This window comes from Odocoileus virginianus, chromosome 16 (genome assembly GCF_023699985.2).
Source record: "Odocoileus virginianus isolate 20LAN1187 ecotype Illinois chromosome 16, Ovbor_1.2, whole genome shotgun sequence".
Classification (NCBI taxonomy): domain Eukaryota; kingdom Metazoa; phylum Chordata; class Mammalia; order Artiodactyla; family Cervidae; genus Odocoileus; species Odocoileus virginianus.
Genome location: NC_069689.1, coordinates 32,899,733 through 32,923,193, shown reverse-complemented (window position 1 = coordinate 32,923,193; position 23,461 = coordinate 32,899,733). Strand labels below are relative to the sequence as shown.

The following is a 23,461-nucleotide window of genomic DNA, read 5'->3' as shown; positions in this document are numbered from 1 at the left end:
AGAATAAGCTGGTATTCTAATGGTTTTTCATTTTCAGCCTTTTTAAAAGTTGTTTTCCTGTCATTTCCAGGTCATGAATGTTTTCATCCACTTAATTTTATTAGCAACTACCAACTGGTATTTTACTCTCAGATGTTCCTTCCAATCCATATTATTTTTTTGGTATTTTATTGCTCCCTTCTTACTGAAACCCCTCTATCAGTATCTTAAAAGATTCTGTTGCTTTAGCCATTGTACTAGGGGCTTAGAGCCTGTTAAGGAAAGAATACCAAAGTAGGTATGTTTTCTTAAAAAAAAAAAAAAAAAAAAGGAAGGGATATCTATATATTGAGTCAGAAGGTGTTAATTTATTATTAGTAAGTAGTGAATTGATACCAAGCTAATACTATGGTAGATCCTTTAGAATAGTAAATCTTAAGTTTAGAATTATTAGACTTCTGACTTCTAGAACCTCAGTCTTTATTAAGTAAAACGCCCAGTTTGAAAATACTGTCAAGCCAAACAGTGGTAACAAGAATTTTCTCTTGATCTAGAAATTGTTCATCCCAGATAGAAAAGTAATGAAATAATGTGATAATATGTCTGTGTTGAACTGCTGTTTGTCTATATCAGAATGTATAAGTTATAGGGTAAGTTGCATTTTTTTTATGTGTATCACTTTTTTAATGTAACCTTCTGACAGTTACTTAAGTGACTGTCGGTGTTCACATCTGAGAGAAACTTAGAGTCTTGAAAGAATTATATTTAAGGCTAACTAAAAATTGGATGCTTGAAAAACTTACTAGAGAAAGAGGAGTACTTAGAGGTCAGATACAGATAATGTAGTTTGTACCTGTTTAATGAACAGGGTCATTTAACCAAGTCTTGAACTGCTTGACAGTTTCAGATTTTGTATTTTTTACCTATTTTTTTTTTGAAATCTAAAGATTTCTGGGCAGTTGATACAGGGTGCCCATTGTATCTATTATTACTTGCAGACACTTCCTTAAGGGAGAGAATAAGGGTCACTTTTGTAAAGGAAGTGTGTTCAGAGGAATGAGAAAACTGCTTTCCCAGATTCCTCAGTCAGCATCTTTTCCAGTTTCATTGCTGTGAGTTGGGTCCTGTCTCCGTTCCTAACCAGTGAAGTCTAGCCAGGAGAGTAGAATTATGCTGCTGAATGTTGACCTGAGCCTTTAGAGCTCTGGGTGAGGTTGGCTTCCCCCAAATTAGGGTAATTTCTAAGGGATGAAAACCAGTGTCTACTGCAGGCTGGATTTATATCTTGTTTATAGTTGATCTCCATGTCCTCACACAATATGTTGTACTATGATCAGTTGAAGTCAGTATGAATATATGACTTTTTTTTGTAGTGGTAATAAAACAACCATTTATATATATATATTAATAATTGCATTTATTTGACTCAAGGAAATTGTTATTTTATCCAATAAGCATCTTACTGAATGCCTGCTATGACAGAGGAACACTGTCCAAAGTTATGACTTGGTTGTGGGCTGTGCTTTCAGAAATTCAGTCTAGTAAATTTGGTTTTGTTGAATATTAAGCATTTTTTATATTTTCATCAAGGTTAGTAAAACTGGTATTTCTCATTTGGAAAGCATTTACTGAGGTGTCTTTAGTAACAGCTTCTATTGCTTTCATACTGGCTAATTGGCTAAATATGTTCTACCTCTGATTGATTAGTTCTAAAGTGTTTCAGAAATTTCTCATGAAGTTAAAATTAGTTTCTTTAGTAGCATTTCTGGTGCTGGTGACATCAATTAATGGTATGACATAAGTGTGAATATATAATATGAGTATTTCTGCCTGTATTTTACTGTTTACTGTTTCTTTGGATTTGGTTTTTGCTGTGGGTTTGACCAGGATCTGTCACTCTTCAAATTCAGAATGAAATGTAATTCAGAATGGTTAGTTTTTAAAGTATATTTTGATTGGCATGTTCTAATAAGACTTACTTTTAATGATTCTGTCAGTAGAATCATTGTATGCTTGCTTTTTACTCATTTAAGAGCAAATGTTAATGTCTTCAGTGTGTTTCTCTATTCAAACTTTGTGTTTCTTAACTTTCATAGTAGTATGTTGAATGTTTAGCAAAACCTGGCATATAGCACAAATTGTTGAAATTACTCTTAGTTCTGTAGCATTATAATTTTTAGAATATGTTTAGTTGATGAAACTGGAGCCTATTATACAAAGTGAAGTAAGTAAAAAAGAGTAACACTAATACAGTATATTAACATATATATGGAACTTAGAAAGATGATAACGATGACCCTATATGCAAGACAGCAAAAGAGACACAGATGTAAAGAACAGACTTTTGCTGTGTGAGAGAAGGCGAGGGTGGGATGATTTGAGAGAATAGCATTGAAACATGTATGTTACCACGTGTGAAACAGGTGACCGGTGCAAGTCCCATGCATGAAGCAGGGCACTCAAAGCTGGTGCTCTGGGACCACCCAGAGGGATGGGGTGGGGAGGGAGGTGGAGGGGGAGGCTCAGAATAGGGGGACACATGGACGCCCCTGGCTTGATTAATGTCGATGCACGGTAAAAAACACCACCACAATATTGTAAAGTCATTAGTCTCCAATTAAAACAAAGAAATTAATTTAAAAGAAAAAAATGGAGGCACTTGACTCCTATGACACAAAATGTGTGTTCTTACTATAATTTTACATCAGCAGGCAGTTGTTACTCTTCCAAGACTTATGAGTCTATAGGGTTATCAGATTTATGTGCTCCAAAATTTTATGTACTGCAAATTGTTCTGCTCAGCCCTAGAAGAGTTATTTCTACAATAGGTATTATTTTATTATTTTTAGCTCTTTTTCTTGTCATCATAGTCAGTGTGTTGAAAGAGCCCTCAATAGGACTTAATCTGTGACTATGTAAAGAGACACCTCAGAGGAAGGACAACTGCTTTTTAAAAGTAGTAATTTCTGATGTTTGCAGTTCTTAGAATAAAATATCAAGGGTATGATGAAAGTGGTCTTGAGAAAGTAACTTTGTCCAAATAAAAGTTACATTTTGCATGTGCATGTGTAATTGTTTTGAGCTTTCTGGAAATTGTTCTTAGCCTTTGAGAATCTAAGGAAGGGTTTGGGAAAAAGGAAAAATGCACATTTGCAAAATTTTAGTGGCGTTTTAAAGGTTTCTTATGTACTTCCTAAAACTGTGGACTCTAGAACCTTTGTTGATGTAAGAGGCGAACACACTTGAATTTTTCTTCATTCTTTACTGATGCTCTGATTGTTGGATTGGCAAATCACTAGGGTAACAGAAAGAACCTAACAGATGACATGGAAAGGAAAGGGAGAAGTAGTGGTTTTAAGAATAAAATGCTGGGTATAATATAAAACTTATTTTCCTTTGAATACACTTGAAAATAAATATTTAGGGAAGCTGGGAAGAAATCTACTCATCCTTTACTGGAATAGATTTTGCTAGATCCCTCTCCTGGTGGTGGTGTTCAGTCACTAAGTTATGTTCAGCTCTTTGTGACCCCGTGGTCTGCAGCACACCAGGCTTCCTCATCCTTCACTATCTCCTGGAGTTTGCTCAGATTCATGTCCATTGGGTCGATGATGTGACTCCACTTTTAATTTGTTTTGTAATAAAGTTGTTAATGGCATTAATAAAATGCCTGCCAGGTGGATAATATATGTGGAAATGCTTTATAGGAAGATGTCATCTTAGAGATTAATCAGTGCGAGAACCACTTTGTCTAATGAGTATGTACAAGAACCCAGACCACATTTTATTTGCCCTCAGTTGTTTTCTCTTTCCTCTTTTCACATAGTGTTAGGTTAAAGGGTGTGAGAGAGTATTCACAGTATCTCTCATTTGTAAAGTGTTCAGACTCTTAGCACTTAACATTTCTTATAAGTAGATCTTCACAGAATACTGGCTCTCACTAAAGACTTCTTTCTTATATTGTGTTATGCCATGGGCTTCCCTGGTAGCTCAGCTGGTAAAGAATCCGCCTGCAATGTGGGAGACCCAGTTCGATTCCTGGGTTGGGAAGATCCCCTGGAGAAGGGATAGGCTCCCCACTCCAGTATTCTTGGGCTTCCCTGGTGGCTCAGCTGGTAAGAAATCCACCTGTAATGTGGGAGGCCTGGGTTCAGTCCCTGGGTTGGTAAGATACTCTGGAGAAGGAAACAGCTACCCACTCCAGTATTGCCTGAAGGATCCCATGGACAAAGGAGCCTGGCGGGCTACAGTCTATGGGGTTGCAAAGAATTGGACATGACTGAGCGGTTAAGCACACACAGACATGCTGTGGTGTAATATTCTTCCGACATAATCACTTTATAGTAGTTTTACTGCTTTGTATTTTAATAAGTTTTATTTTTATTGTTACATTGTAAGCTTTTTGAGGGATGTTATGATTATCACTCATCTTTGTATACCCTACAGTAGTGATTCTCAATCCTGAATTTTAAAAGAATCTCAGACTTCTCAGGGCTATATTTATAGCCATCTCCCAAATTTGAGTTCTCAGTCCTTGTTATTAGCCTAGCACAATCGTTCTCAACCAGGGTCAGTTTTGACCTGCAGTGAGCATCTGGCAATGCCTGAAGACATGTTGGCTGTCAGAACTAGAGTGGAGGTTTGCTACTGATAGCTGTTGGGTAGAGGTCAGGGATGCTGCTAAACACCCTGCAATTCAAAATGTCAATAATACTGAAGTTGAGAAACCCTGTCTAGCTGAATGGGCCTTTAAGGAAATTCCTGTGCATTCTAGAAGTCGATCATGCAAGGCATGTTTGTACCTGCTCATTAGGAGAGGCAGGTTTTTCCTCACAGGTCATAGATGTTACTTCCCTATCCTCACCATGATTGGTTAAGAATGTATTTTCATGAAGGAGGTAATCTGGGTCTAAGCTACATGCTATTGCTATTTATTTTAGTTGGCTGAGCTTTATTCTGTCATAAAACATGTTTCCATTTCATTGTCATGGTCTTAGTTGAGGTTATCATAACTTCCTACTTGGATTATTGCAGTGACCTTTTTAAGAAAAATTTAATTTGATTCATTGTAGATGGACGTACCATTGTAAGAAATAATGCAGAAAGATTCCATGTACCCTTTGCCCAGTTTCCCACAAAGGTAACATCTTACAAAACTAGTACAATATCACAGACAGGATATTGACATTAACCCATGGATCTCTAGAGCCTGCCAGGTTTGCTTGTACGTGTGTGTGTGTGTGTGTGTTCTGTGAAGTTTTTCACTTGTGTAGCTTTGTGTGCCCTGTCCTGCGCAATACCTAGCATGATGTTATGTACCTGGTAAATGCTCAGTTCTTATATACTGTTGAAGATACATTACCTTATTCCAAATGAATTTGCATAGAGTTGGCTGTTAATTCTTGTTGTAGTTTTATGATAAGAATCATTATTTTGTATGAATCCTGATTTTATTAGGTTCAAATACTTAAGTTTAGGTACACCTATATATAATGACTCCCATAGGGAGAAAAAGTATAATGAAACTATTTGCATAACTGGTAAATAAACCAACAGTACTTTGTATGTTTATTAACAGAAACATTATATAGTGAATGCTTTCTCAGGTTCCTGTTTATCATTTTGTTTGCTTCTTTTAGTGTTGACTGAGCACCCATGTGCCAGATACTGTGCCAAGGGGTAGGTAATAAAAAGGAAAAGTGGACAATTTCTGGAGTATTTTGGAAGTCCTACCAATAGGGCTTCTTATGCATTCACTATAGAGAGTAAGGGATGGACGGAGGAGCCTGGTAGGCTGCAGTCCATGGGGTCGCTATGAGTCGGACACGACTGGGTGACTTCACTTTCCCATTTCACTTTCATGCGCTGAAGAAGGAAATGGCAACCCACTCCAGTGTTCTTGCCTGAAGAATCCCAGGGACGGGGGAGCCTGGTGGGCTGCCGTCTATGGGGTCGCACAGAGTTGGACACGACTGAAGCGACTTAGCAGCAGCAGCAGAGAGTAAGGGAAAATTAAGGTTGATTATTAATTTATGGTATAAGCAATGGGTAGATTTAGATTTGCTGGGATAGTGAAGAAGACTAAGCTAAGGGTGAAATGTTTCACATCAGAGAGAATCAGGACATCTGTTTTGTGCTTTTTATATTATGTTAAAATATCTGTGTTGACATCCCAGTGGAAGTATAAAGGTTAGGTGTATGAATCTGATACTCAGAGGAAAAGTTTTCAAGATAGAAGAACATTGAAAGCCATGGGTTTAAATAAATTCACATAAGGACAGAGAATGGCTGGAGAAGGGAGAACTTAAAACTGACACTGGGTAAACCAGAATGAGTTATAGAGATGAAACTGGAAAAGGAATTCTTGGGGAGAAGAGGAAAAACTAGTAAAGAGTCATGGCATGGGAGCCAAGAGAGCAAGTGTTTAAGGAAGAACTGATCAGTCAAGCAAGTTGCTGAGAGCTCAAGAGGAGTGAAAAGTTTCTTTTTGATTTGATGGTGTAGAGGTGTCTGATTTTAACAAGCAGTTCAGTGGAACAGGAGAGAAAGCCAGATGGAAGCAGAAGAGTAAATGGGATGTAGAAAAGTAGAGATGGTAAATGTAGATGACATCTTCAAGAAGTTTTTCTATGAAGAGGAGCAAGAGTTGGGACAGTAGAGCTCAATATGGATCAAAGGAGGGTTTTGTTTTTGTGTTCGTTTTTTAAAATGAGAGGTATTATCTTTGTATATTCATAAGAATGACCCAGGAGAGGGATAGATGGATGAAATGTGAATTGAGGACATTAGGAAGAGAGAAGGTAGGTAGTGCTTGTAGTTACATGAGTTTCTTTAATTGCACAACCTCTCAGTTTTTTAGCATGCTGTGTGGGACAGAGTATGTAAGGAGAGAAAACTCAGATTGGAAGCTACTGGGGAAAAATTTGATTTCCTATCTCTTTCCTTTTTGAAAACAGGATTACAATTTATGTATCGTAGATAGTTTTTTTCCATAGACATAATTTTTAAAATCTTGATTTTTTTTTTTTTCTGGTTACACAAGTAATCTTTATATTCTCAGAAAGCATTTTCTTTACGAAAGGAAATGTACAAATTACAGTGAAAATTCTGTGTAACCTCACCCCAACCTTTTCTTTCTTTCCTTTTTTACCATCCTCTAAACTTAGAGGATTGTTGTCAATAGTTTAGTATTTGTTTTTTAATTTTTGCTATAATATTAACATAAATTACTTACTTTGAAATGAGATTATACTATTTATCTGGTTCCTGAACTTTAACATATATTAGTATATATAAATCTGTTGAAACCAACCTTCTTAATTCATCGTTGTTATCCATAATTTTGGTATACTTGATCTGACAAGAACTAAAGGAGGTCATTTAAAATTTTCTGTTTCCTTAGAGGTACATATTTCTGCTGTAGTTTGTTGTTGCAACTTGATGGGTTGAATTCTGGATAATTGTTATGTGAGTCTCTTTTGTATGGTTCAAAGCTTTTTGCTTTGAAGACAGCAGCAGAGTTTTAACATTGCTCTTGTAGAAACAAAAATCATTCTTTTTTCCATCATTTTGTTTTCAACTTTTAGGAGTGTCCGTTAAAATGGCACGTGGTTAGTCACGTTTAGTGTTTTTTTTTTGTTTTTTTTTTTTACCAAGTCTGAGAGTCTTTTATAGCTTACCTGATCTTATTCCATTTAGATATTAAAATTTTTTTTTATTCTTCGTTTTTGGCTGTGCTGGGTCTTAGTTGCTGCGTGGGCTTGTCTCAGGTTGCAGGTGGTGGGGCTGCTCTCTGGTTGCGGAGCTCGGATTTCTCACTGCAGTCCCTTCTCTTGTTGCTGAGCTTGGCTCTGGGGAATGAGGCCTGCAGTGTTTGTGGCAGTAGTTGTGGTTCCTGGGCTCTGTAGAGAACAGACAGTATTTGTGGTGCACGGGCTTAGTTGCTGCGAGTCATGTGGGATCTTCCCGGTTCAGGGATCGAACCTGTGTCTCTTGCCTTGGCAGACGGATTCTTTACCACCGAGTTACCAGGGAAATACCCATTTACATTTATTTTTATGTCTCAGTTTGCTTTTTTCTTATTTTCTATTTTTATTTTTCATCCCGCAAAAAAAAAAAGAAGAGAAAGGAGCTATTTGTTTGTGGCTTCTTTTTATCTTTAAGTTTATATTGAATCCCAACTTCATTTTATCATCCTTAATCCTTCATAGTATATCGTGATACCCTGTTGCATATTAACATAATTATTTTATCTTTTACTCCCCACCACCTTTTTTAGAATAGGTTGAAGCTTTTGGTTCTGGCCTACTAGTTGTGTAATTTTTACATTCTGTAGATTTACTCACAGAATTATAGATAATATTCTGTTTAATAGCTGTACCACTGTAACTCAGAATTAGTTTTGTGTTTAAATGTTTATTTTTATGTTTTTCAAAGCACATATTTTCCAGATGTAAGTTCTTTATTACTGATGATGTTTCATTGTGGTTTAATTGAAGTATAGTTGATTTTGAATGTTTTATTAGTTTCACATGTACAGCAAAGTGATTCAGTTATTATGTATGTGTGTGTATATATATTTTTTTCATATTCTTTTCTCTTGTAGCTTATTACAAAGTACTGAGTATAGTTCCCTGTGCTATGCAGTAGGTCCCTGTTGGTTACCTACTTCATTTATACTAATATATATATATTAATCCTAAACTCCTAATTTATCCCTGTGTCCCCTGCTCTCCACCCAAGGATGTTTCATTATGTGAGTAGGATTTGTAAGAAGGCAGTTTGAGAGTGCTGTCATTTAAATGTTAATTATTACATATTTGAGAGCTTTATAATTCCTTTTAGAGTTGCTTATGACCCACATTTGGATGACACACTAAAGAATCCTTGACAAATCTTTTTCTCATGAACATTCCTGTAGAAGAGTTTTCTGACTTTTTAGGTTTTCATGAGACCTTTGAGGCTAGCCGATTATTTTTTCACCATTGTTGGTCATTGGTTTCTTCTACCTAAATGCTTTTTAAGATTTCTTAAGCTTACTGATTCTGCAGCATATCTGTAACTTGATGATTTATTCCTATTTTTTGTTTATCTTTCTTGGTGCATGGTGAGATTATTCGATCTACAAGGTAAATTCATTATTTCAGAAGAGACCTCGACTTATCTTTGTACTTTTTTCTTCTTTACGAACAGTATTCCAGGTCATTAAAGTATATTAATGAACAAAGCAAATAAAAATCCCTGCCCTTGTGTGGAGCTTAAATTGTAGCAGGCATACACCAAAATGATGATGATACATGAGGAAATCATATAGTGTTGTAGATAGGAAAAGCAGTGTAAGAAGGATTGGAAGTTCTGGGCAGGAGACAGGCCATAGATTACAATTTTTAATAGTCAGTGTAGGCCTCATTGAGAAGGTAAAGGAAACAGACGTTGCAGAAGTCCTAAAATTAGGAGCATGCGTTGCATGCTGAAAAAGCAAGCCATGTAGTTGGAGGAAAGGGAGTAAAATAAAGGAGAAGGTAGAGGAAAATAAGGTCAAAATAAAAAGAGGCAGAGTTCAGGCATGCAAGATTGTATATGCCCTTAAAGGCCATTATTTGTGGAGTCATTATCCTGGTTGCTTTGTTGGGAATGGTTTGTAGGGAATGATGGTAGAAGCAGGGAGGATTGATTAGGCAGTCAACACAATAAGATGGTTAAGATGTGGGTAATTGCTGTATCATATATTTGAAAGTAGGATGTGAGAAAACAAGAGGTATCAAAGATGACTCCAAGATTTTAGTCTGGCAGCTGAAAGGATGGAATTGTCAGCAACTGAGATGTATATAGAAGACTAAAAATGGAGCACATTTTAAGGAAATAAATCATTAGGAGTTCAGTTTTGCACATGTTAGGAAATGTCTCAGGCATTCAAGTGAAAATGTCAGGTAGAATGTTCCAAATGAGTCTAGAGATCAGGAGAAAGAGCTGAGCTACAGGTATTGATTTGGGTTATCAGCATATGGGTGACGTTACCAAGAGGGTGATTATAGATATTGAGGAAAAAAAGACAGGGACTAAGGCCTGGGGTGTTGCCGCTATTACAAGGTTGCCAAGAGGGACCAGCAAAGGAGACTAATAAGGGGAGAACAAGTGAGATAACAAAGGTAGTCTCCTGAAGTCTGTTCAAGAGAATAACTGTTGAAAGGTTAAGAGGAGAGCTGAAGATAACTATTGCAGAACAATCATTTATAAAATTAATAAGAACAGATTTAGTGAAGTGATGAAAGTGATTAATTTGAAGTGAAGTGAAAGTCACTCAGGTGTGTCCGACTCTTTGCGACCCCATGGACTGTAGCCTGCCAGAGTCCTCTGTCCATAGAATTCTCCAGGCCAGAATACTGAAGTGGGTAGCCGTTCCCTTCTCCAGGGGATCTTCCCAACCCAGGGTCTGCCACATTGCAGTCGGATTCTTTATCACCTGAGCCACCAGGGATGCCCAGGATTAATTTGAGTACATGTAAAAGGGGATGGAAAGAGAGTAATTGGAGACAGCTAGTATAGGTGATTTATGTGGAGTTTATTGTTGAGTTGCTCAGTCGTGTCTGGCTCTTTGTGACCCAAATGGACTGCAGCACACCAGGCTTCCCTGTCCTTCACCGTCTCCCAAAGTTTGCTCAAACTCACGTGCATTGAGTTCATGAGGCCATCCAACCATCTCATCCTCTGTTACCCACTTCTTCTGCCCTCAGGCTTTCCCAGCATCAGGGTCTTTTCCAATGAGTTTGTTCTACAAAAAGGAATTAGCATTCTGGAGCAGTTGCTTGAAGGGAGAGGAAGATTAAGACTTCTTTTTAAAATGGGAGCAAGAGTGGTTTTTGGTGTATGTCAGAGAAATGATATAGTAGAAAAGAGGTCTCTGATGATCTTTTCCACTTTATTCTGATATTTTCGATCATTGAGTGTTTTACTAAAGACGGTATTCATTTCTTTAATGGGTTTTTTCACTTTTTTTTTTTTTTTTTTGCAAAAATCTTAACCTCTGGTTGTCTCATTTCTTCTTTCATCTTTTATTTCAAGAATCCCATCTTAAAAACAATAGAGAAGTCCAAAATTTCTTGTTTCCCAGATTTATTCTTTGAAAACTGCCTCAACTGTTTTTTGCTACCAAAGTTTTCTTCAGTTGGTTGATTACCTATGAATTGAGGTATAGAGTTTTTTTCAATGTTATTGATTATAGTATTTACTTCAGGGTGTTGCTTAGTTTTTCTCCTTTGTTGTGTTGCTGATACTGCTGAAGGGGAAGAGCCAATTCTATAAAGAGCTATTTATATACCTTTTTTTGTTTACTTACTCTAATGATAGTTTTTAATATCTGCTAGACACTTAATTAGTAACATTGTTTATATTTGTGAAATGGAATGTTTGTTTTAATAGATATGCTTTTGCAGACATGAGATTTACCTAAGTGGCCAGAGGAAAAAACCATGGGTATTTGTATTTAATCAGAAATTAAGATTTATATGAAGGTAGTAATGAAACAAAAGTTGAATTATCATAAATCAGATTTGTTTTCTTACTGACACACTTATTTAATTGAGGGCTGCCCCTTCTGACTAATGATTGGTCAAAAGCTATAGATATAAATGACCAAATAACCATATGCCCTATGTTTTTTCTTGCATTTCAGAAAACCTTAATGGCAATAGAAGTTGTCATCATCTAGCCTTAGACAGTTTAATTTATGAAATAGATTTTATATTATATAAATTATTTTAAATTGGTATAAATTTGAAGCTATAGATTAGCAACTCTTAACTAAGGGTTGTATATTAGAATTATGTAGTTTTTCAAAATTCACATTTTAAAAGAACTCTCTGAAGTGATTTTTGTGCCTAAGAACTGACACTTTACAGAGCTTCCCTGGTGGCTCAATGGTGCAGACTCTGCATGACAATGCGGAGACATGGCTTCGATCCCTGGTCTGGAAAGATCCCACATTCTGGGGAGCAGCTAATCCTGTGCACGACAACTACTGAGCCCGTGTGCCACAGCTGCTGAAGCCTGGAGCCCCAGTACCCGGAGCGGCGCTCTGCCCCAGGGCACGCCTGTGCAGTGAGGACTCCTCGCACCACAGCTGGAGAGTAGGCCCCGTTCGCGGCAGCTAGAGGGAAAACCAAATGCGGCCTGAATAAATAAGTTAGAGAACTATCACTTAGAGACAAAAGTTACAGACATTTTTATTCATCAGGAAAGCTAATATGGGAGTGTCTAATTCAAAACTGTTTTCCTACACCGAATTTTCTTTTGTAGCAGTATAAATTAGTAGAAAAATTGGTAAAGTCTTGTTAAACTTTTTACGCTTTTCCCCTCCCACGGTGTGTGTGACCTGTAACTCGACTGTCAAGGCAGTTAAATGTTAGTAAATTATCCCTTTAGAGTTTGCCAGAAATTCCACACTATAAGCCACCTAGCCTTTCATTCCCTCAGATTAGTGGTATTGAATCTGCAGAATTGAGTAACTTGCCCTTGTGCCTTTATGGACCTTGGGAGATATCCCCTCAGCATAATCCAGAGAAATATAACCCCAATTTTAGTAAAGTATTCAGAATTTAGATTGGTTCCTAAAGGGTAGTGTGAAAAGCGAATATCTTAAGAGTTGATTGGAGCAATTAGGACTAGCTAGCTCACTTTTCTTACAACTTTTTCCTTTAGGTGTCATTGCAGATTAAGATCTTTTATTTCTTTTGCTGATAACAAAGGCTAGGCATTGCTGTTATCATTAATCTGCTTAAATGTAGCCTTTTTTCAAAACTGGTATTATCATTCTAAACAAAAACACCCATCATTGCCTTAGTTTTTACTTTTCTAATCAAATGGTGCTTCTAATAGTTTGTAGACTTGAAAACATCTTAATGCTCCTCCTAAGAAAGATGACAACCCAGCCACTGTATCCCTGCCTCAGCTCATTTCTGCTTTCTTGCACATTGTTTTGTTTTGGTGGTGGTGGTTAGTGGAAGGCTCATTTAAGGAGTAGGAAGAATCCACGCTGTTTGACTTGATGGGCTCGGTCTTGAGCCAGGTCAAGTACTCCATGCTTTGATGGTGACATTCCAAACACCTAGTTCTACTGTGTGTAATCTGTATCACCAGAGTGATGATAGATGAAGATTTAGAAGTTGGATTTCATGAACTCTGGATGTTGCTAGGTAGAGCAGCCTCAAATTGAAATGAAAGGAAGGGCTTAATTGACTGTTAGTGTTAGTTGCTCAGTTGTGTCTGACTCTTTGCAACCCTGTGGACCTTAGTCTACCAGGCTTCTCTGTCCTTGAAGTTCTCCAGCAAGTATACTGAAGTGGGTTGCTATTTCCTCCTCCAAGGGATGTTCCTGACCCAGGGATCAAACCTGGGTCTCCTGCATTGTCGTTGGATTCTTTACCGTCTGAGCCACCAGGGAAATTGCATAACTCGGAACTTGAAAGATTAGTTCATCCAAAGGAGAGACTCCTCTGGGAAGAATGAGGGCTGTTGCTTTAAGCATTGAAACCTCAGCCTGGGCTCCCTTTCTGCGCCACCTGCGCCCCCCTCCCCCACATTTTTCTGATTAGAAATAGCATGTTTTTATCTGATTTGTAAGTCAGTTACAATACTTATGACAAATATAAATACACTGTACTTAAGGAAGATTGACTCAGAATCTCCTTAAGGGTTGAATTTCAGGCAGTATTTCCTTAGTTTTTGAAATGTTCACTCCCTGGTTAAGAAGCCATTTTCTCCCAATGCAAGATTGAAATTAAACTTTGAAAATTCTTGTGTAACTTTTTACTATTGTGAAAATGTTTTGTTCATTGCTAATAAAAATTACCTTTTTGGGTGCCTAGTAAAATGTTTCTAATAGACTGAATTTACATTTCATTTCCCACTAGGATGTTACTTTCTTCTATAAAAAATATCTTAATGTTTTAAGAAATATTCAGTAGATACTATGGAAGAAAATGGGGAAATAAGACGTAAATGATGGAACTAGACACTCATGGAGTTGCGTAGCTTCATTATATAATCAATAAGTAAAGCTATGTTATGCTTACTAATATAGCTATGCACAACAATCTCACTTGGAACTTCCCAAAGACCAAATAACAAATGCAGCAATTAACATACCACACTTGAACTGTAAATTGTGCAATGCTTACTCCTTGTTTCTCCTTTTCATTGGCATTGAAAAATGATCTTTTCTAATTTTCCTGCCTATCCAGTTTTCTATTATTTTCCAAAGAGAACAATTTCTTCTGTTCAGCCATTATTTTGTCTGTTCACTTTCATCTCTTTCTCTTGGTCAAGTTGCTGTTTATAGCAGAATTTATTTATTGAATCCCATATTGATGGACATTTAGGTTGGATGTAACTTTTAAATATTTCTTTTGATAGAAATTGTGTATTTATATTGCTTGATGCTAATGTTATTTTAAAAGGAATTAATTAAAATAGTTTTAACTTAAATATGTTTTCTTATAGCAGAAAAAGAAAACTAAGAACTTCAATCCACCAACACGTAGAAATTGGGAAAGTAATTACTTTGGGATGCCCCTCCAGGATCTGGTTACAGCTGAGAAGCCTGTACCACTATTTGTTGAAAAATGTGTGGAATTCATTGAAGATACAGGTAGGATAGAAGTTATCATTGCAAGAGGTTTGATTTAAAATTTTACTTCTGCTACAGCAGTAGTTTGTCATATGTTCCTGATTGAAACTAAAATTTGAAAAAAGTATGTCATTCTCATTAGGATTAATTATCTTGCGTATTCTAGACATAACCATCTGATATTTGAAAGCAGTTTTTTTGTTAGCCAGTCATGCTTTTATTAGACTTCTCTTTATTAAATGGCAAAGTCAGATCCTAGAATGTTAATTCTGGAATTTAAAATAACTCAGTTATTAAATTATGCTGCTATTTAAGGTAGTAGTTTGAATGTTTTCAAAATGTTTAAGTCTGATACTATTTTTTAACTCATTTTACACATGAATTTTTCCTTTTAAAATTCACAGCAATATTTATGAATGCACAAGAGGTACCTTGTTTGTGATGTTATTATTTATTCAGGAGCACTAGCTTAATATGGTTTGTATGGTTTGAGTTGTATTTGTAAGGCGTGTGTAGATATCCTCACTGTTTTAAAAACAAGTCTGCTCTTATGTCTGTTTCATCCAATGAAGCTGTTACTGAGGGTTGGACTCGTCACAGTTGAGGAATAAAGGCAGAATATTATGTTTATGTGTCCTATTTAGAAAGCTCATTTTTACTTCAGTGTAAATGGTGAAATTATATTAATTGATTTTTAAATGTTAAACTAACAGATTCCTGGGATAAATACACTTGGTCTCTGTGTTATTGCTGGACCCAGTTTGCTAAAATGTTAAAAATTTCTGCATTCTAACAATTTATAGTTTTCTAGCAGTGCCTTTATCTGGTTTTGGTATCAGGGTAAAGCTGGTGTCATAGACTGAGTCTGTTTTCTGGAAAAGATTGTATAGAATGGTAATAGTTCTTTATTAAATTTTGGTAGAATTCACTAGCAAAACCATCTGGACTTGGAATTTTGTGAGGACACATTTAACTATAGATTAAATTTGTTTAATGAATATAGGACTGTACAGATTTTCAATTTATTCAGTAAGCTTTGATTGTGTCTTTCAGGGAATTTGTCCTTTTCATTCAAGTTGCTTTAAGGTGGTTTATAAAATTCCATATCATACTTTTGATGCCTCTTCTTTGGTTTTTGGCATTACTAATTTCTTTTTTCCCTCTTGTTAGAAGTTTATCCATTTTATTGATCTATTCAAAGAACTAGCTTTTGATTTTATTGATTTTTTTCTCTTTTGTCCATTTCTAAATTCAGTGAATTCTACTTTCCTTCTTTTTGCTTTCATTTGATTTTTTTTATAGTTTCTTAAAGTATAAACCTAGATGAATGATTTTGTCCAGTCTTCTATACTGTTTAGCATTTAAAATTTTCCTGCAAATATTATTTTAGCTGTACACCACGGTCTACCACGGTCTTAATGCTGTTTCCATTTTCATTCAGTTCAGGATACTTTGTAATTTCCCTTTTGACGTTTTAATTTAACTCATTAATTAAGTTTTATTTCAAATGTTTTCCAGATAACTTTATGTTATTCATTTATAGTTTAATTTTGTTGCAGTTGAAAACAGTTTGACTTCAGTGTAACTTTATTGAGACTTGTTATTTATAGCCCAGAATGTTGTCTGTTTTGAAGAATGTTCCTTGGGACCTTGAGCAAAATGTTTATTAAGCTATTGGATGAAGGATTCATCCAATGTTAGGTCAAGTTCTTTGAGAATATTGGTTAAGTCTTATCTGTCCTTACTGATTTTCTTGTTGACTTGTTTTTTTTAATTGAATACTATTAAAATCTTTAATCATGATTGATACTTTTCTGTATCTCCGTTCAGTTGTGCCAGTTTTTGCTTCATGTGTTTTGAAATTTGTTTAGTTTCACTTATATTTAGGATTATGTCTTTTTTTATGAAATAGTATCTTTATAATGCAATCTCCTTGTTTTGAAGCCTACTTAATCTAAAGTTAATGTAGCAAATTGCATTTTCTTTCTTTTTTTCTTTGTGGTATATCTTTTTTTTAAATCCCTTTAATTATATCTTTTTATTTAATGGCATTTCTTGTGGACTGAGTCTGACAATCCACTCTTCTAAGTGGAGTATTTATTATATCACTGGCTTTTTATGTAATTATCAGTTTGATTGGTTTTAAATCTTCTGTCTTGTTTTTATTTATTTTTTGTCTCATGTGAATATTATTCCTTTTCTGTTTTTGCTTTCTTTTGGATTAGCTGAAAACTTTTTACTCTATTTTAACTCCAGCATCCAGTTACTATGTTTATCTGTTAGGGTTATTTTAAGTGGTACTCTCAAATTTTAAATATATATCTTTAATCACAATTCATCTTTAGACATTACACCAGCATAATGTGTAGCTTAAGAACCTTGGAACAGTATATTTAACCCTCCTATCCCTTGTTCTATTGTACACTTTAAATTTACAATATGTTTTAAGTATCGTAGTATATATTCATAAGTTTTACTTTAAACAAGTAATTATCCTTATTTTTGAAAGATTTTCTTAGGTTATAATCCTCTTAGAAAACAGCTTTATACAAATAGAATTCACATACTCTACAGTCTACCCATTTAAATTGTACAGTCCAGTGGTATATTTGTATGTTCACAGAGTTGTGCAAGCATCAGCACATTGAATTTTAGAGTGTTTTCATCACTTCCAAAGTAAACCCCATCCATTAGGCAGTCAGTTCCCCATTCTCCATACTCATCCTCCCTTAATTCTGGTCTTTTGTGACTGTCTCCTTTGCTTTAACATAGTGTTTTATAGCATCCATGTTAGCATTTCTCAGTACTTCATTTTTTAAAATAATTTTTATTTATTTTTGGCTGTGCTGGGTCTTCGTTGCTGCGTGGACTACTGTCTAGATGCAGGGCATAGGCTTCCCATTGCAGTGGCTTGTCTTGTTGCTGAGCACTGGCTCTGGGGCACGCAGGCTTTAGTAGTTGCGGACATGGTCTTAGTAGTTGCAGCTCCCGGGCTCTAGAGCACAGACTCAGTGGTTGTGGCGCATGGGCTAACTCAGCAGCATGTGGAATTTTCCCAGATCAAGCACTGAATTCGTTTTTCCTGCATTGGCAGACAGATTCTACCACTGAGCCACCAGGGAATCCCCATTCATTTTTATTGTTGAATAATGTTCCATTGATGTGAACTTGTGTTGATTGCCACTTTCTGACAACTCTGAATATTGCTGCAGTGAACACTTACGTACCAGTTTTTTGTGTGGATACGTTTTTCGCTTCTTTCGAGTATACATACCTAGGAGCAGAATTTCTAGATCATAGGGTATGTATGTGTTAATCACTCAGTCATGTCTGACTCTTTGCGACCCTGTGGACTGTAGCCCACCAGGCTCCTTTGTCCATGGAATTCTCCAGGCAAGAATATTGGAGTGGGTTACCATTTCCTTCTCCAGGGCATCTTCCTGACCCAGGGATCTAATCAGGGTCTCCTGCATTGCAGGCAGATTCTTTACCATATGAGCCACTAAGGAAGCCCCTATGGTTAACCCTTTGAGGAATTTACCAGACTGTCTTCCAAAAAGTGATTGCACCATTTACATTCCCACCAGCAATATTCAAGAGTTCTAGTTTCTCCACGTCTTTGCTAACATGTATTATCTGATTTTTTGATTACGGCCATATGAGTGGGTGTGAAAGTCTTCTCATGTGGTTTTGATTTGCATTTCCCTGATGACAAATGATGTTGAACATATTTTCAGTTGTTTTATTGGCCATTTGTTTATCTTTGGAAAAATATCTATTCAGATACTTTGGCATTTTTAAGTTGAGTTGTTTGTCTTAGTGTTGAGTTGAAGAATTCTTTATATACTCTGGATACAGTTCAGTTCAGTCCAGTCATTCAGTCGTGTCCAACTCTGCGACCCCATGAACCGCAGCATGCCAGGCCTCCCGGTCCATCACCCAACTGCCAGAGTCCACCCAAACCCATGTCCATTGAGTCAGTGATGCCATCCAACCATCTCATCCTCTGTCGTCCCCTTCGCCTCCTGCCCTCAATCTTTCCCAACATCAGGGTCTTTTCCAATGAGTCAGCTCTTTGCATCAGGTGGCCAAAGGATTGGAGTTTCAGCTTCAACATCAGTCCTTCCAATGAACACCCAGGACTTATCTCCTTCAGGATGGACTGGTTGGATCTCCTCGCAGTCCAGGGGACTCTCAAGAGTCTTCTCCAACACCACAGTTCAAAAACATCAATTCTTCCGTGCTCAGCTTTCTGAGTCCAACTCTCACATCCATACATGACCACTGGAAAAACCATAGCCTTGACTAGATGAACCTTTGTTGGCAAAGTAATGTCTCTGCTTTTTAATATGCTGTCTAGGTTGGTCATAACTTTCCTTCCAAGGAGTAAGCGTCTTTTAATTTCGTGGCTGCAGTCACCGTCTGCAGTGATACAAGTTGCTTTCAAATATGATTTGCAGTTTTTTTCCCCCCAAATTCCTTGTTGGTATCATTTGAAGCACAAAAGTTGTAATATTTGATGAAATCTAATTTTTTTTTTGGTCACTGTGTGCATGGTATCATATCTAAGAAAGCTTTGCCAAAACCAAGATTACAAAAATACATTCCTATATATTCTTCTCTAAGAGCTTTTTTAGTTTTACCTGTTACATTTCGGTCTGTGATTCATTTTGAGTTGATTTTTGTGTGTGGTACAAGAGGCATCCTAGCTTGATTCATTTGCTTGTACATATCCAGTCCAAGCACCGTTTATTGAATTATCTTGGGATTCTTTTTGAAAATCGCTTGGCCATAAATGTGAGTAGTTCTTCCACTTATATTCCATTGATCTATATGCCTATCCATTTTTGTCAGTACCACTTTGTTTTCAATATTTTACCTCTGGGGTAATTGTTGAAACCAGGAAGTATAGTCTAAAGATTGCTCCTCGTCTTCTGCATGATATTTACTAAAAATCTGTTTTCTTACCAGTATTCCTCTGTATATGATGTGTTACACTCTCTCCCTCAATTCCCAACTGCTTTTAAGATTATTCTCTCTGGTTTTTGCTGAATTTTTTTTTTTTTTTTACTAGCATATTAGTTTTTTGGTTTTTGTTGTTTTTTTTTTGGTGTGGGTGTGTATTCTTTGGGATTTTCTATGTATATAAGGTCATATCCAATATGAACAGGGATAGCTTTACTTCTTCTTTTGAAATTTCATTGTCTTTTGTTTCTGTGTCTTGCTCTGGCTTGAACTTCCAGTGTAATATTGAATAGCTGTGGTGAAAGCAGGCATTGTTGGTATTCCTCACTTTAGAGGAAAGCTTCCTTTCTTTCACCATAATCATGTTAGGTCTGAATTTTTCATAAATGTTCTTTATCATGTTATAGAAGTTTCCTTCTGTATTAGTTTCCTGGAGTTGCCAGAATGAACTCCCACAAACTGGTTAGCTTAAAACAATAGGAATGTATTTGCTGACAGCCTAAAGGCTGGAAATCTGAAATCAAGATATCAGTTGGGTCATGCTCCCTCTGAGACTCTCGGTAGAATCCTTTCTTGCTTCTTTCTGGCTTCTGGTGGTGTCTGTCAATCCTTGATATTCCTTGGCTTACATTAATGTTACTCCATTCTGTCTTTGGAGTTCTGGCTGTATCTGCCTTCTTAGAAAAATGCTAGTTGTTGGGTTAAGGACTCACCCTACTCCAAGTATGACCTCATCTTATACTAGCTCATTGTAGTGGTCTTATTTGCAAGTAAGGGCCCTTTCTAAGGCATTGGGGGTTATGACTTCATCATATCTTTTGGGGAGACTAAGTCAATCCATAAAACATTTTATTCCTAGTTTGTAGAGTATTTTTTATTGTGAAAGGGTGTTGGATGTTGTGAAATGATTTTTCTGTGTCAGTTGATATAATCATGTAGGGTTTATTCTTTGATTCGGTTAATGTGGTGAGTTGCATCATCATTTTGTTAGGTTGAACCACATTTGCATTCCTGTGATAAGTCCCGCTGCCTCATGGTATGTAATCTTTTAAATGCTGTTGCATTCACTGTGCTGTGTGTGTGCTCAGTTTCGTCTGACTCTCAGCCCACCAGGCTTGTCTGTCCAGGGAGTCTCCAGGCAAGAATACTGAAGCAGCTGGCCATTCCTTAATGTAGGGGATCTTCCCAACCCAGGGATCACACTCGCATCTTTTGCATCTCCTGCATTTGCAGGCAGTTTCTTTACTACTGTGCCACCTGGAAAGCCCTTCAGTTTGCTAGTGTTTTGCAGAAGTTTTTTGCATCTGTATTTCTAAAGAATATTGGTATATAGCTTTTGTTTCATTTGGAGTCTTTGGCTTTAGTATCGGGGTAATACCGACCTCATAGAATGAGCTGGAAGAAACATAGAAGTGTTTCTTCCTTTATCTTTTTATTCTTTGGAATATTTTAATGCTAGTTTTCTCTGTTATTAAAGAGCTATCTTCAGAAACTTTTGAAGCATTTCTATGTTAGAGATTTTCTAAAATTTTTTCTAGATTTTAGTTTTTCAATTTGCTGTTTTGTTGCCATTGTATCTCCTGCTGCTTATAATTTTATTTTACATTTCCAGTTTGCAACTTCTAATTTGTTGTGAGTCAGGAAAACATATGGCAGAGTTAGTCTAAGTTGTGCTTTTGGTTAGGTTAAATAGAATCTGTGGGAAAACAGGGGGTATTCCTCCTATAAAGAAAACAGTATATTTTAGTGCAGGGGTTTGTAACATCTTTTTGGCTATTTATAATCCTTTTTATTTGCATTTTTTCAGTTATGATAGGTTAGGTGATGAGATGACCAAGTTCCAGATAAATGAGGAATTTCTCTCACTATCCTAAAATTTACATTTACATGTAGAGTAGTTAATCTGCAATGCCCTCATTATTACAAATTGCAAAGTAAGATTACCGCTAAAGCTTAGAGGTTATTTTTCTGCTCAGACTGTGTTAGAAGCATGAGTGTCTCCGTGAGGTTCTTTAAATATTGGTCTGAAAATTATGTTGTTTCAACACACCAATGATAAATGAAATAATTGAGGTGAAATGAGTATAAATGAATCTGTTTTATTGCTAAAACAAAGGTCACTATAACTTTGTTTTTACTTATATTTCATCATTCCCACTTGCCTTTTTGAAGAACTCCTACTTTTTGAAGAACTCCTACTTTTTGAAGAACTCCTACTCATTTTCGTTAATCTAAATAACACTTTTTCACTGAATGTCATTGCCTTTTATCTTATGTGCTTCCTTGTCCTACCTATACATTAGTCCATTTTTATATTCACTCCTTTGCATATCTCATCAACCCCCACCATGTTATTCTCTTGGCAAACCTCAACTTTGATTAAACTAACTCTCTGCCTACTCTGTGGTTGGATGAGAAAAGTAGATCATAGCTGTAGAAAAACATAAACCATGCATTTCACGTTAAATATGTGACCACAAATCTGAAGTAATCATCCCATTTTTTCTTTATTTCTTCACATTTTGAAAAAATTTTGAACCTTTAGAAATGTTATGAGGATATTATTATGAAGCATCCATACACTTTCATCTAGATATACCAGTTTTGGGGGAGGAGGTTGCCACATTTCTCCCCAACCTTTTTTTTTTTTTTTTTTTTTTTTGGCTAAACCATTTGAAAGTTACAGGTATCATGTACTTCACTCTTGACTCTCTTAGCACATGTATCTCCTAAGAACAAGGACATTTTCTCCACATAACCACAATATAAATATCACCTTTGGAAAATAAAACATTGATTAAAATCTTACTTTTAAATATTTTGTTTATAAGCAGATTTCCATTATTATCCCAGTAATGCCCTCTTACAGCTTCTTTGTTCTTTCAGTTTAGGATCCAGTCAAGGATCGTGCATTTGCATTTATTGTTATGCATGAAATATGTCTCTTTATCTTCCCTTAATCTAGAATAGTTCTCTAGCCTTACTTGTATTTTATTGACACATTTTTTGAAAATTCTTAAGTTTTTTTACCAGAATGTTCCCAAATTTTGTCTGATTCCTGGTCAGATTCAAGTTAAACATTTTTGGCTGGAATTCTACACAGGGCTGATGTATCTTTCTTTGATGCATCACAGTAAGAAACATACGATGTTATTTCCTAAAGGACTTTTTAGGTTGCTTTTTGAAATTCTAGACTTTTAATAACCTTAACAGTGTCAGATTATGCTTAAAGTTGTGATCATTGACATCTGACTTTAATGATTCAAGAGTGACTTTTTTATTCTTGATCTAGCCAAGGATTATAAATTAGCCCTTAAAGCATTTCATTAGATAATTTTAGTATGCCTGTGTCTAGCAGAGATTCCTTAAGGATTTCTAGTATATTAATAAATTGCCTTTTGTGTTTTCTGGCCTTGAAACATATTTTTTATCTGTTAGCAAGAACATTTTCTTCTTGAAGTAGCTGGTCATTGGGGTACAGCGCTAATGCTTTCTTTTTGTTTTTTTTTGAACACCACAGCCATTAGACCATAATCTCTAAGAGATTAGGGACCCCTAGCTCCTAAAACTAGGGGCACATATGATTAAATCTTTATTTAATAAATGTTTAAAGAATGAACCCTAGTTTCTTTTAATAGCCCTATGTGTGTGTCCTTGTGCCAGTAGTAACACGTAAGTGATATCTTTTTAGTCTTTATTTTCCAAAATAGAATTAGCATTTATTATTTTTTCCTACAACGAGTGCATGACCATTGCAAAAAATAGTGTGACTTTTTGTAATTTAAATTTATATCAGCTGAGTAATTTTTATTGTACTGAGCTGTTACATCATTAAAAATCCAGGCTTTACCTTGTGATAATAGTAGATGATGAAGGTGATACACAATGTGCAAA

General features: G+C 36.0%; 1 protein-coding gene across 5 annotated transcripts in view; it reads left to right on the top strand.

Moving 5' to 3' along the window:
• The window catches only part of ARHGAP5 (Rho GTPase activating protein 5), a 100,878-nt gene that overhangs the window by 54,752 nt on the left and 22,665 nt on the right, over nucleotides 1-23,461 (top strand). For 4 of the 5 annotated variants that reach the window (XM_070478047.1, XM_020870539.2, XM_020870537.2 and 1 more), the window contains exon 3: nucleotides 14,476-14,623. In XM_070478047.1, coding sequence (XP_070334148.1) covers nucleotides 14,476-14,623 — 148 coding nt within the window. The remainder of the gene's footprint in view (nucleotides 1-14,475; nucleotides 14,624-23,461) is intronic. The other variant, XM_020870542.2, reaches the window with a different exon arrangement.